The following is a 13,013-nucleotide window of genomic DNA, read 5'->3' on the forward strand; positions in this document are numbered from 1 at the left end:
TATATATTTCTTCTTTTGTTTTATTTTTCTTGGTAACTGAGCAAGTTAGGAGAGGAATGAACGCGTCCTTCGACGCAAGTGATCCATCTTTCGTGCACTGAGTGATCTTATTATATGCAAACACATAGAAAACAGAGAAACAGCCAGGTGGCTGACTTGGTGTACATTACAGACTTTATCTATTTATTTTAATGCTAAAGGGTCGTTGCACACCTTTCCTTTCTGGTCTTCAACACACATGTTTTTATTTTTCCCTTAAAAACGTTATTTCATATATATATATATATATATATATATATATATATATATATATATATATATATATATATATATATATATATATATATATATATATATGTATATATATACATTCCCAATTCACTTTCTCACACTTTTGTAAGACCAATCGATGAAGAATTTCCAAGGTGAGTGAGTTCATTTTTCCTGGTGCACATTTATTCTTTCGTCATCTTGTGTATAATCTGACATTCTCTACCATTCGAAACACGCTTGGCGTTCAGTGCTAGTTTCTAGAATTCTCTTTACTCTAATTTTTCGTGAGGCTTTTTGTTTACTGTTTCCACTGATGTCATCAAGAATATCAAATGCTTTTGACGTGGGATTCGGATGAAAATTAGATTATATATATTATTATCTTCCACTCAGTTTATAAAGTTACCTAAGTCACACTAGAGTCTTATCCAGTTTATTTTTCTAGATATCACTGTGCCTCATTTAGAGATCACATTTCTAGTTCACAAACATCTTTCAGACAGCATCTCATAAAGTTTGTCGTTTCGTCTCCTGAGCTGTTTGAATTTCGTACAAGAGAAGTACATTGCTGATTGTTCTAATATTCATTCTACACTTCTTAAAAATAACTTAAGCTTCTTATAAAACCGAAGTACTTTTTCTAATCTAAAAAAATTATATATTTCAGGTCCCTATAGATCATTCGTGGGTGGGTCCATGTGTATTTTTTGTCGAAAAATTACCCGTCATTTAAATCATCAAGTGACGGTTATGGCACGTTGAATACGCAAAGTTCGAATCTTATGGTACAAATACAACAACACTTTCGTTCAGAAAATGTGAAGTCCTTTTTTACATATATGGCAGCGGCAAATGACTAGAAATATTCATATATGTATATCATGTAGCTTATAGTACGTACACAGATCGAAGAGAGACGTCTTGAAGTAGAGTATGTACATGAACGAACAAAGCCATTTGAGGGGATCTGAATACGGACAAATACTGAGAAGAATGGTACGATCTTGGAGCAGATGACTTTTTGTTTTGTTTTTCCAATATTCCTGGATTAAGAAAGAAATGAGAAATAAATGGGGTTAATAACGGGTTAATATGTTATTTAGTGTATTCAAAGTTAATTTAGGAGTTTTAACTAGGAATTAAAATCTAGTGAAATGGCATTTTAAAATGACAATTTAGCAGAAGTTACCAGGCTGCAGTAAGGACATGAACAATTCCTATGTAACAATTTGAGGTTATGTAAATTATCATTTTAGTTATTGTATGAAGACTAGTAATAGAAAATCGAAAATTAAGTGTTATGGTTTAAAAGATTAAAAATAATTGAATTTTACAAAATTCTTTTGAAGTGATATTTATCAAAAAGACAAAAAACAATGATAGGTAATGTATATAATTTATGATTAAGATATTAGTGCATCATGAAGATACTTTGGAGGCACAAAGATGGAAAAACTAGTCCACTGAATTTATGCTTTGATCATAGTTAAGCGAGCTAATTGTAAAACTTTAAGCAAACCAGATGATTTAAATACTCACTTCTATATCCACATTACGTCATATTTCTTTTGTGCCTTGTCCCAGAAGCAAATACAAGAGGAGCAACAGCAGCAGCAGCAGCAGTAACAACAACAACAACAACAACAACGGCAACAATTACGCGGCAGTTGTTAGCGGTATTTCTAGCGAGAGCATTTTAATAACAAGCCTTGGGAATACTATTTTCCTTTTTGTCGTCAGCCTACAGGCGTTGGCGATTGGCCAATCAAAATCGTCGGCGATAGTCTCGTCGCTATGACGTCATGCCGCCTCATGAATATGCTATGATGAAGACTAGATTATATATGTGAGGAAATGGGCTTCAGAACACTAGGGCGATGGGTTAATGTTATATAAATAGCAAAATAACCCTTGGGGTCACTCGTGGCTATGCCAGTGGGTAACTAGGGTAGTTCCAAATGGAGATGATTGAAAAGTGATTAAACTAAACTCAACCGTAAAATGACGAGACATCTATGAGCTCATAGTGATGACACGATTTCCCTGGCTGCGATACGACCGTTATCACGGCAAAACACTTCAAATACACTGTCAGTTTCCCTTCTCGTTATTTTATACTTGGAAGTGGTTCGTTGACTAGTTGGATTACATGCCGCCTAGTTTTATAATCGTCTTAATGTCGTATGTTGAAAGTTGGAATGTTGTTAGTTGTTTTACTTGCTCTCCTACCCTTTTGATCACTACTCTTGTACCGCTTCCGCTTGCCATCATAGTCTTATCGATCCGTCTGTAATGAACGCATTTCATATTAGTTAGTGTTCTTTTCATGTATGTGTATACAAATGTGTGTATATGCCTGTTTGTATATCTAACTATGTGTAGAGGTACGTGTCTATACACTTACATACATGCATATAACCCATGTTTATGTAGCTACATGTGTATGAAAGTGGGTACATGTCCTTCTCTCTCTCTCTCTCTCTCTCTCTCTCTCTCTCTCTCTCTTTGTGTGTGTATGTGTGTGTGTGTGTGTGTGTGTGTGTGTGTGTGTGTGTGTGTGTGTGTGTGTGTGTGTGTGTGTGTCTATGTGTGCGTATGTGTGCATATGTATGTACGTATGTGTGTGTATATGTATGCTGTGTGTGTATGGTGTGTGTGTGTATGTGTGTGAGGGTGTGTGTGTGTATTCACCTCGGGTCTGCTGCAGTCTCTGTCGAGACAGCCAGACACAACCCTACGGCAGTGAGCTCAGAGCTCCTTATTAGCCGATCTCTGGGTAGGTCTGTGAGGGTGTGTGTGCGTGCGTGTGTGTGTGTAATGTTCAGTGATTTATACGTCCTACGTGTCAATACAATTCAGTTGTTCAATTGTCCTGACATGGGAGTAATCCTGATTGTGATGAAAATCCTCTGCACACAGAACCATAATCATCTTTATATTTTTGAGGTGCTGACCCCCCCCCCAACAAAAAAGGCAAATAGGTATATATATATATATATATATATATATATATATATATATACATATATATATATATATATATATACATATATATATATATATATATATACTAGGGTGTATTGTCGCAACCAATACCAATTTTGAGACACATTTCAGGTTTTGTCGAGCAGAACTTCCAAAATTTGGAAAAAAAAATCTGAAAAAATCGTAACACCCCCGTTTTTGAGGGCAACTTTTTACTTAAAAAATGGCTTCTCCTTAGGTTTAGGATGGTTACATTTGAGCCACCACTTATAATGCATCTACTGTATAAGCGGTGTATGCGAATGGTGACGGAAGCTTCTGGAGTTTATGGAAAAGAAGCAAGAGATGGTTATATTTTGGTGGTATTAAAAGCCCGTCACTTCATGTCATCGTTTAAGACAAAGCATGATTTTAATGTATCAGTTGACAAATCGTATGTATCCGTTAGATAATAAAAGTTGAATGCCTCATTTGTTTGTCATTATCCTTCAGTTTAAACTCAACTCTTAATGTATTTCGAAACACTTATAACAACGAACCAACAACTGATGATGTATATCTTCCCGGCTCAAAAAAAAAAAAAAGAAAAAAAAGGGGGGGGTATTTCAAACCTTTCTCTGCAAAAAATCCACATCTGAAACACGTGTACTCAATTGTACAAAACCTGAAATGTGCATTTTCTTTTGCTGAAAATTGTTTACTGATGCTACACCCTAATATATGTATATATATATATATATATATATATATATGTATATATATATATATATATATATATATGTATAAAAATTTGTATATATTTACATATATCTTAAATATGCATAAAGATATATTTTTGGTCATGTGTCCAGAGGAATAACACTCCATTATGACCAGGCCCTTCTTAAACACAAATCATTATTTCGATATCTATAGTTATATATAAGATAGATAAAAAATTTCAACCCATCTCCATTAACATCGATTTCTATATAAAATGTCCCCATGAAAATATGAACAAATTAGAGAGAATAACCACAGCCCCAGGTTACATAGGCATGAACAGAACGGAAAACTGAAATCACATTTTGTAAAAAAACAACAAGAGAGATGTACACATTAGTATCTATGTACACATTAGCATTTATGTGCACATTAGCATCTATGTGCACATTAGGATCTGCTCGGGGTCAATAGCTTATTTTGGTCAACGTTTTTATAAACGAAAAAATAGTTCTAATCAAATACAGAATTTGTTGAATGCAAAAAGTAAAATACATTTATATTTATTGAAAAGGAAAACCCATGTCACTCGTCATTTTCTTCTTTCTTTTCTTTTTTTAACTTGAACGTTTAAAAAATGTAGGAGATCAAGACGATCTCTAGATATAGATAAACATAGTTGGGTGTACTGTGGTTAAGATAATCTTCCTTGGTTAAGGAGCCATTCTGGTGAAATCTAATGTCCAAGATCTAAGTTTTATCTAATTTATGAAGAATTTTTTATCTGTTCGTGTGTGTGTGTGTGTGTGTGTGTGTGTGTGTGTGTGTGTGTGTGTGTGTGTGTGTGTGTGTATTCACTTGGTCTTTGGATCACGTGTTGGACTCGTGATCGACAGCTATTTCCCTCCTGGAAGAGAGCTCAGAGCTCGTAGGTCCGATCTATGGGTAATGCTATGACCTTACACACACACACACACCCAACTCCCCGCCCACGAGAGTCAGAGTAACGACCCGAAGCGCAGCGGTACCGAAATAATTTCGGCCCTGGGCAGGATTCGAACCAAGAACTACGGGCCACTATGGTGACAGTTCAGTGCTCTACCAACTGCGCCACCGAGTTGTGTGTGTGTGTGTGTGTGTGTGTGTGTGTGTGTGTGTGCTTTTATGTATACATGAGCATGCTTCGATATGTTCCATCATTTCTAGTTTGGTTTAATACAAGAATGAGCAAAGTCGTCTGACTGGGCCCTTGTGATCTTTTCTAATCTCCGTTTCGTAATGTCTTTTTTCGACTTTATCTACAGCTAGATTTAGACCTGTCGAGTGATCATGGGCGTTTCCTTTCAAGATAAAACTAGGGAACATAATATATAGGTGGTCAAGGAAACAATAAAAGGACTGGGGATTATTGAGAGGATATTCTAGAGGAACTTTGGAAGCGGAAGTCAGAGTCAAGGTTTGTTTACATCTGGCGATGAAGCCATCAAAGTCGATATGACGTCACGACTTAAGCCCCGCCTCCTATGACGTGGACTCTATATACATAGACTTTGAGTGATGGGAAAAAAGGATAAGGTGTATTCATGAGAGGTAGATCTTGGCTAAGGAGTTGTTGGTTGATAAAATGAAAGATATATGGTCACTTGCTTAAGTTTTGTCTCCTCTATTGACGCTCAGGGATGGGAGGGGGTCTCTATATTTGTATAACGTTAGCCAGAATAGAAGATATAAAAAAGATACGAGACCTTCATGGTTTAAAGCAAAAATTTCTCAAAAGCTTTTAGATGCACCAGAATAACATCTTTAAAGGTCATTGAATTAATTGAACAGAAGCAGCATTAGATTCTTCTGTATTGTTGCAATATATATAAAAAACAGACATGGCAAATTATATAATGAATCAATCCTATACGGAGTACTCAACAAAGATGACACTGTATAGAGTGTAAGTTTCGAAGCGACAAGATTTTATGTAGTGACTGTACAAAGTGACTGTACTAGAGGGTCAAGCTTAAAGGTTTCGAATCTCGTGAACTAGTTCAAAGGGACTAATGGTTTTTGGATATTGCTCTGCCGTCATGATACCACGAGGGAAATTTTCTTTGCTGAATAAAATGACCTGGAGACAGACAGAACACACTGTCGATCGACAGGAGAGGAGGGATAGGCGTTTCAGCATTGCACGTTTCTTTCGACTGAATGAAATCTTCTGACAACAGCTAGAGCAAATGCCCATCTCGTCACTGCAGTCAAGAGGTTAAAGGGTGATTGAGGTCTCTTCTGTATCTGTTATTCAGGACACGAATGGAAATAGATAATTAATTGGACTGGACATGACCCAAAATTAAAAAGAAAAAAAGATACTCAAAACTTGGCAAACTTGACCGGGGGTTAAAACGTTTTCAAAAAGGTAAGAAGAGGTCAGAAAAAATCGGAAGTCATTAGTTAAAAAAATATATATATCTTGGCGGGTCACAAATGGGGAGGAAGGGGGGAGGTCGGACTCTGGCCGAGCGAGGGGCCGGGAGGATAAGTGGCCAGGAATATGTGGTAGGAGGAGGAAGTGGAGGAAGAGGAGGAGGAGGAGGAGGAGGACACGAGGAATCGGGACAGGTGCGATAAGGTCGTTCTTTTTTTCAGGGTCTGTGCACGTGGAGCCGAGACTTACGGGGTCAGTGCAGGGAGGGGGGACAGGGGAGGGGGGCGCCAGGGTGCGGGGGGGCCGGGTGGACTCGGGTACCTGGCGGCTTGACGGAGGGCACGGAGAAGTAGCGGGGGTCGGTGTGGCCGGGCAGGTGGAAGCCCTTTGGGGGAACGACGACCCCGATCGTGGCGTGCTTGGCGTCCGCCACGGAGGACCTCTTGGGGCGTTGCGAGGCTACAGCCATGGTCAGCGACTTGGAGGACCCGTGCTGCCCGACGACAGGGACCATACCGGGGACACTGTGCATCACGCCGACGCCGACGCCGCCGCCGCGGGAGATGGGCGGGTCGGTGAAGGTGCTGAAGGAGGAGCCGGTTCGCTCGTAGGGCGGCGTGTCCGGCTCGACGGCCGTGACGGAGCTGCGTCTCTTGATGGCGATGGGCGTAGAGGCGTCGCTGTAGACGGGCTCCGAAGCGACGAACTTGGCCGGCGGGAGGAACCCGTACCCTCCGCCGACTACCTCGATGCTCAGCCGACCCAGCTTCCCCGGCGGCTGGCTACTGCTGCTGCTATTGTTGTTGTTGTTGTTGTTGCTGCTGTTGGCGTTTTCCGGCTGTCCCGCCGTCGGGGGCATTGTGCCCCGCTGGAGGGACAAGCTCTTGACCCCCGTCGTGGGCGCGACGACCTGCGTCTGAACCTTGCAAAGGTCGTCTACGCTCGAGCACTTGGGCGGATTGGAGAACTGTGTGGGCTGGTAGCTGAGCGACATCCCGGTGGAGAGCGCCGGCGGCGGCGGCGGCGGAAGCTGCTGCTGGACCGAAGGAGGAGGTGGCGGGAGCTGTTGCTGCTGCTGCTGCAGTGTCGGAGGGAGGGGCTGGGGCTGTGGAGGAGGCGGAGGCGTGGCTGGCTGGTGCTGCTGCTGGAATTGTTGTTGTTGTGGTTGCTGCTGCTGCTGCTGCTGGACGACCTGCACGTAGGTCTCAGAACCTGAAGATCCGGACTTGGAGTGTGTGGCCGAAGAGTACGAGGACGTCCCCTGGGAGTGGATCCCGGAGTCGCAGCGCTTGCCGGGGGGGCTGACGGAGGAGGCGGTCGAGGAGTCGTCCGAACGGGGGACCTCCACGCCGTAGGCCGGAGCCGCCGCCGCCACTGCAGGAGTGTTCGCCTCCTGATGGGGATGACATCGACGTTAGAATGATAGAATTTATAATGATAAAGATGACAATAATAATGATAATGATAATGATAATGATAATAATGTATGCGTTGCAACTGTTTCTGCTTGAACAGGGACGAAGGTGGAATGCGCTTAGCAATTTTTTTTTCTTTTTGTCAATTTTGAAAACTCGTCAAGACCCTTTCGACAATGTTTTGTATCTGGTGTTAAAATTCCTTTGAATATGAAGAAACTCTTTTAATGTGTCCGAGTACTACGATTACATAAAAGAATGGTGAACTCAATGCATAATTTCATGGCATTCAGAAGTGTTAATTAATGTCTAGAGGCAAATCTATATTCTCAAGCCTAGTATACGCCTGATACAAGCTTCAAACCTATTTTTTGTCTATAGGTTTAAAAAATGTCCTCTTTTTTGGGTCCTGCTCTAATTCTGTCTTAATCTACTTAACCTGGCACATTTCACATCAGAGTAAAATTTTGTTAACCCTTTTGCTGTTCAGGTGGCTTCTGGCGACTTCAACGACGGAATTCCAGCGGAAACTTTTGCTGAATAAGATCACCTGACGTCATGCAATAAAACGAAATGTTGATTTGTAAACATCAATTAAAGAGTTAAATAAAAGAAGTGATGGACTACGACTATTTTTAAATGATTTATATAACCATAAAATAATGATATGCTCCCCCAACCACTCCCAAATTTGAATGTTTTTGCAATACACAAATTATGATTTTTAGTTGTTGACTACGACACTTAAACTCATAGAAAACGGGGAAGAGGTATTCTGTAACCTGGTAATTCTTAGTAATAAATAGTCGATACCATAACAAGGCATAGGACTCTAGACAAGACAGAAAAATATCTTTACAAATTCACGTTGAGTGATATGACTCCGCGGATGAGGGAACTTAATTAATAAGATAAATTTTTCATTCATATAATTCTAATGGAAATCTTTTGCCTCTGTGTTTTGTAGAGATATTTTTTTGCTAGTTTGTTAGTATTCTAAGTAGCATGCTATGGGACAAGTAGACCTTGTACTATTATCATTATTATGTCATTAATCTATTTTTGTACTACTTGGATCACATACACATACATACATGCGCACACACACACACGCACACACACACGCACACACACACGCACACACACACACACACACACACACACACACACACACACACACACACACACACACACACACACACACACACACACACACACACACACACACACACACGTACATACGTACACGCATACACACACATATATACATGCATACATACATACATACATACATACATACATACATACATATATGCGTACATACATATATACATGCATGCATATACATACATACATGCGTACGTACGTACATACATGCATACACATATTCATATATACATGCATACATTCACATACATATATACATGCGTACATCCATCCATCCATCCATCCATACATACATACATACATAAATACATGTATACATTCACATACATATATACATGCGTACATACATACATACATACATACATACATACATACATACATACATACATACATACATACATACATACATACATGTATACATGCGTACATACATACATACATACATATATACATGTATACATTCATACATATATACATGCGTACATACATACATACATACATACATATATACATACATACATACAAAAGCCTTTTCCTCCTTACAAGGAAGTAGTCAAATTCAAAGGCATAAAATCCACTCCCACCCATTTCATTCCCACATACTCCACTCCCATTCACCACCCCTCCCTCCCTCTTTTCTTGGCTCCTCCTGGATGACGGGTCATCCCTGCATCTCGCCCACTGCCCTGGGTCAGAAGCAATGTAGCAAGACACAGCACATCCACAGCAAGGCCGCTTCATTAAGTTGGCGACCTCCCCTCTCCGTCCCCTCATGCAGAAAAAGAGAAGACGGGGAGAAATCCCTTCAGGCTGCGTCAAAATATCATTCACACATACTCTCTTACACCGCATCCCCCCACGCCCATGCATCACAGCATCATCTATACACATCATTCTCCATTCACCCTTATCTTCTGTCCTCTCTCGTCCTTCCTCAACAGACATTCCCCTCTTTCCCAACGCCCTTTCTTTTTATCCCATCCATCAATCTCATCCTTGGTCGTCACTTCATGTTCACTCCTTCCACCTCTGCCTTCCACACTTCTTTTACTAATCTTTCTTCAATCATTCTTTCCATGTGTCCAAACCATCCCATTACTCTTGCATACATTCATACATACATACATACATACATACATACATACATACATACATACATACATACATACATACATACATACATACACTTTCAGACAGATCGTATTGATGACTTTCTCTTTAAGGAATCCAAGCCAGAGACGGCAACATGTCGAATCTACGAAGAGGCGACCTCAGTTGTTGCTATGGTACAAACTTGACCTGACAGTCCCTTTAAGGGCGAACTTGGTCAGCCAAGATATACACTCTACTTCATCAGCTCCAAGGAAGTCACCAACATACACAAACACGCACAAACACACACAAACACGCATAAACATACACACACACACGCGCGTGCACACACACACACACACACACACACACACACACACACACACACACACACACACACACACACACACACACACACACACACACACACACACACACACACACACACACACACACATATACAACTGCGATATATATGACTCTACTACTACCACTACTACTACTACTACTACTACTACTACTACTACTACTACTACTACTACTACTACTACTACCACTACTACTACTATCACTACTTATCTATTACTATTAAAACGACCTCCGTCCTCGTGGAACTGTGTGGTGAAAGCAGTCGGGGACTGTCTCCCACAAACACAGATCATTGACCCCTCTCTCGCCAATGACTGTGGTCGACTACCCTTTTGTAATTTGTGTTATTACACTTTAATGAAGCCTCATACAGAAGTTCATTTATCCTATTTTCTACTATAGTCTGCTCAAAATCGAGGTTTTGTACATGTGCTGATTTAGGCGGTGGGGACCTGGTACCTCTCAGGCATAGGAGGGCTGATAAGAGTGAGAATGACAGTCTACATCTCATCCACGATACAATGCTCCTTTTTGGTTGTTGCTTTTTTCTTCCATCACCTCTGCCAGACGAGCGTAGAATGCCTTTGCCCTTGGACCCATCCCACCTGAAGTCGTAAAGGTTATCGGAGTGAATGAGCCCTGGTCCACATTCTGTATACGCTCCTCGTACATCCTGATTTTCTCATTCTCGTTCCGGGAGTGGGACGCCTCAATAGTTAGGTTATTGTAACAGGGGGCCATCGGATCAAATATTCGCATGTCAAAGAAGGCCAGTTGTCCCCGTGTCCAGAAACCTCTTGCGCTGACATCCACTCGTGCTTCATCTGATGTGTTGGACGTGCGGTGCCTGAAGTTCTCCCCTCCTAGTGGGAGTAATGTTGGTTCGATGGTCACATCCTTGCATACCTCCCGAAGCATTTGGGCAGTGAGATCCCTTATCTCGTCATGTCTCATGCAGATGAATCCACCCTGCTTGCATATCATCGCATGGTTTGGATCAAACTGTGTACCACAGGAACATCTGTTAGGCAGCCTTTCCAATGGCCATCCATACCTCAAGGCAATGGCATCCGTGAATTCTCTTTTGTTTAGGTTGAATCCCTTTGCCCTGATTGGTAGTGCTGTCAGCCAATTGGACGCCCCATCTTCCTGTGCCATTGCTATCTTTCTTTTCATACTATTCGATAGTTGATCTAGTAGGATGCAAAGCTCTTCCTTCTGCCTCCCTTCCCTTCCCTTCCCTTTGATATGTTTCTTCTGATTTCTCTGATTTCCTCCACGTTAGTCTCCTTCTGTTGGTCTTGTGACACGATGTTGTTTGTCAGGGAGGACGTGAGTTTCAGGGAGTTTTGGTGTTCTGTTTTGGCAAGGTTTAGCGGATTTGAGATGCCTAACCCTTCCATTCTTGGTGGAATTTCAATAAATTTTCTTTCCTTTTCGTTTGGTATTCATCCTTTGGTGATGGCCGGAATTAGCTCACTTCTGATAGTTTCTTCAAGAGGAATTAATAATTCGGTGATGTTCGGTACCGTCCTTGGAACGTAATTTCAGTTGTGTTTAACACCATATATGAATGCGGCATATGCCGCCTGCGGTTCAGTCTTTGCAAAGTTGGCTAGTAGCCTAACTTCTGCCACCCATTCGTTAACTTTGTTTTTGATATACTCGTATTGCTTTTTGAATGATTACTACTACTACTACTACTACTATCACTACTACTACTACTATCACTACTACTACTACTACTACTACTACTACTATCACTACTACTACTACCGTTGTTTCTCTAAGTATTCCACCTACATTAACTGTTGTCTAGTGGGATTACTACATTCACTAGAGGTAATATACATTTCTGAAAAAGTATATACAAATATAGATGAACGTAAACAAGAAATAGACACTTAATACTTGAATAGGTCTTCATAAGGAGCAGTATTAGTTCGAGTATAATTAGAAGCAATGCAAAGACTAATGAGCATAACATTTCTACTATTGGCATGACTATGACTACGAGTAAGCATTGGCATGGAGGAAAGCACTACCGTGACTATTAGCATGCCTATGAGTACTACCGTGACTATTAGCATGCCTATGAGTACTACCGTGACTATAACTATAAGCACTGCTAGTATTGCGTGCATGAAAAGAGCAGTACCTTCGAATTCTGTCGTATAACGTTGATTTGTGGATGTGATCGGGGAGGGGAGGCGGGGGGAGGAGGGGAGGCAGGAGGAGGGGGGGATTCAGGCGGTGGGGGGGAGCTAGGGGGAGGGGGGGAGGGGAGCCTGGACTCCTCTGGTGGAACGGGGGGCTGTGTGGGAATGGAGATCACAGTATTCAATACAAAGAATAGGGGTGAACCTTTGCAATGAATCAATACCCAAAAAGGCATATGTGGTTTTTTGTTTATAAACAACACTGGCATTCAAACTAGTAATTACATTTTTTTTTTTTTTTTATAAAATATGAACTGACTACATGTGAGCCCAAAAAAATATTCATACAAATACTGCGTAGTGTATGCGGAAATACTTTGTGTCACTAGCAACCCTACTTGTACAGATAGGCAGGAAACTAGGCATTCTTCT

At 41.0% G+C, this 13,013-nt stretch overlaps 1 protein-coding gene across 2 annotated transcripts in view; it reads right to left on the reverse strand.

Moving 5' to 3' along the window:
* Positions 1-377: 377 nt before the first annotated feature.
* The window catches only part of LOC143024955 (uncharacterized), a 438,199-nt gene continuing 425,563 nt past the window's right edge, over positions 378-13,013 (reverse strand). Inside the window, exons 14-16 of one of the 2 annotated variants that reach the window (XM_076184484.1) lie at positions 6,629-7,772; positions 1,813-2,560; positions 378-1,316 (exon numbers count right to left, since the gene is read on the reverse strand). In XM_076184484.1, coding sequence (XP_076040599.1) covers positions 6,633-7,772 — 1,140 coding nt within the window. In that variant the 3' untranslated portion in view covers positions 378-1,316; positions 1,813-2,560; positions 6,629-6,632. The remainder of the gene's footprint in view (positions 1,317-1,812; positions 2,561-6,628; positions 7,773-13,013) is intronic. The other variant, XM_076184485.1, reaches the window with a different exon arrangement.

Source organism: Oratosquilla oratoria, chromosome 4 (genome assembly GCF_046742065.1).
Source record: "Oratosquilla oratoria isolate Oo_2021 chromosome 4, ASM4674206v1, whole genome shotgun sequence".
NCBI classification, from domain to species: domain Eukaryota; kingdom Metazoa; phylum Arthropoda; class Malacostraca; order Stomatopoda; family Squillidae; genus Oratosquilla; species Oratosquilla oratoria.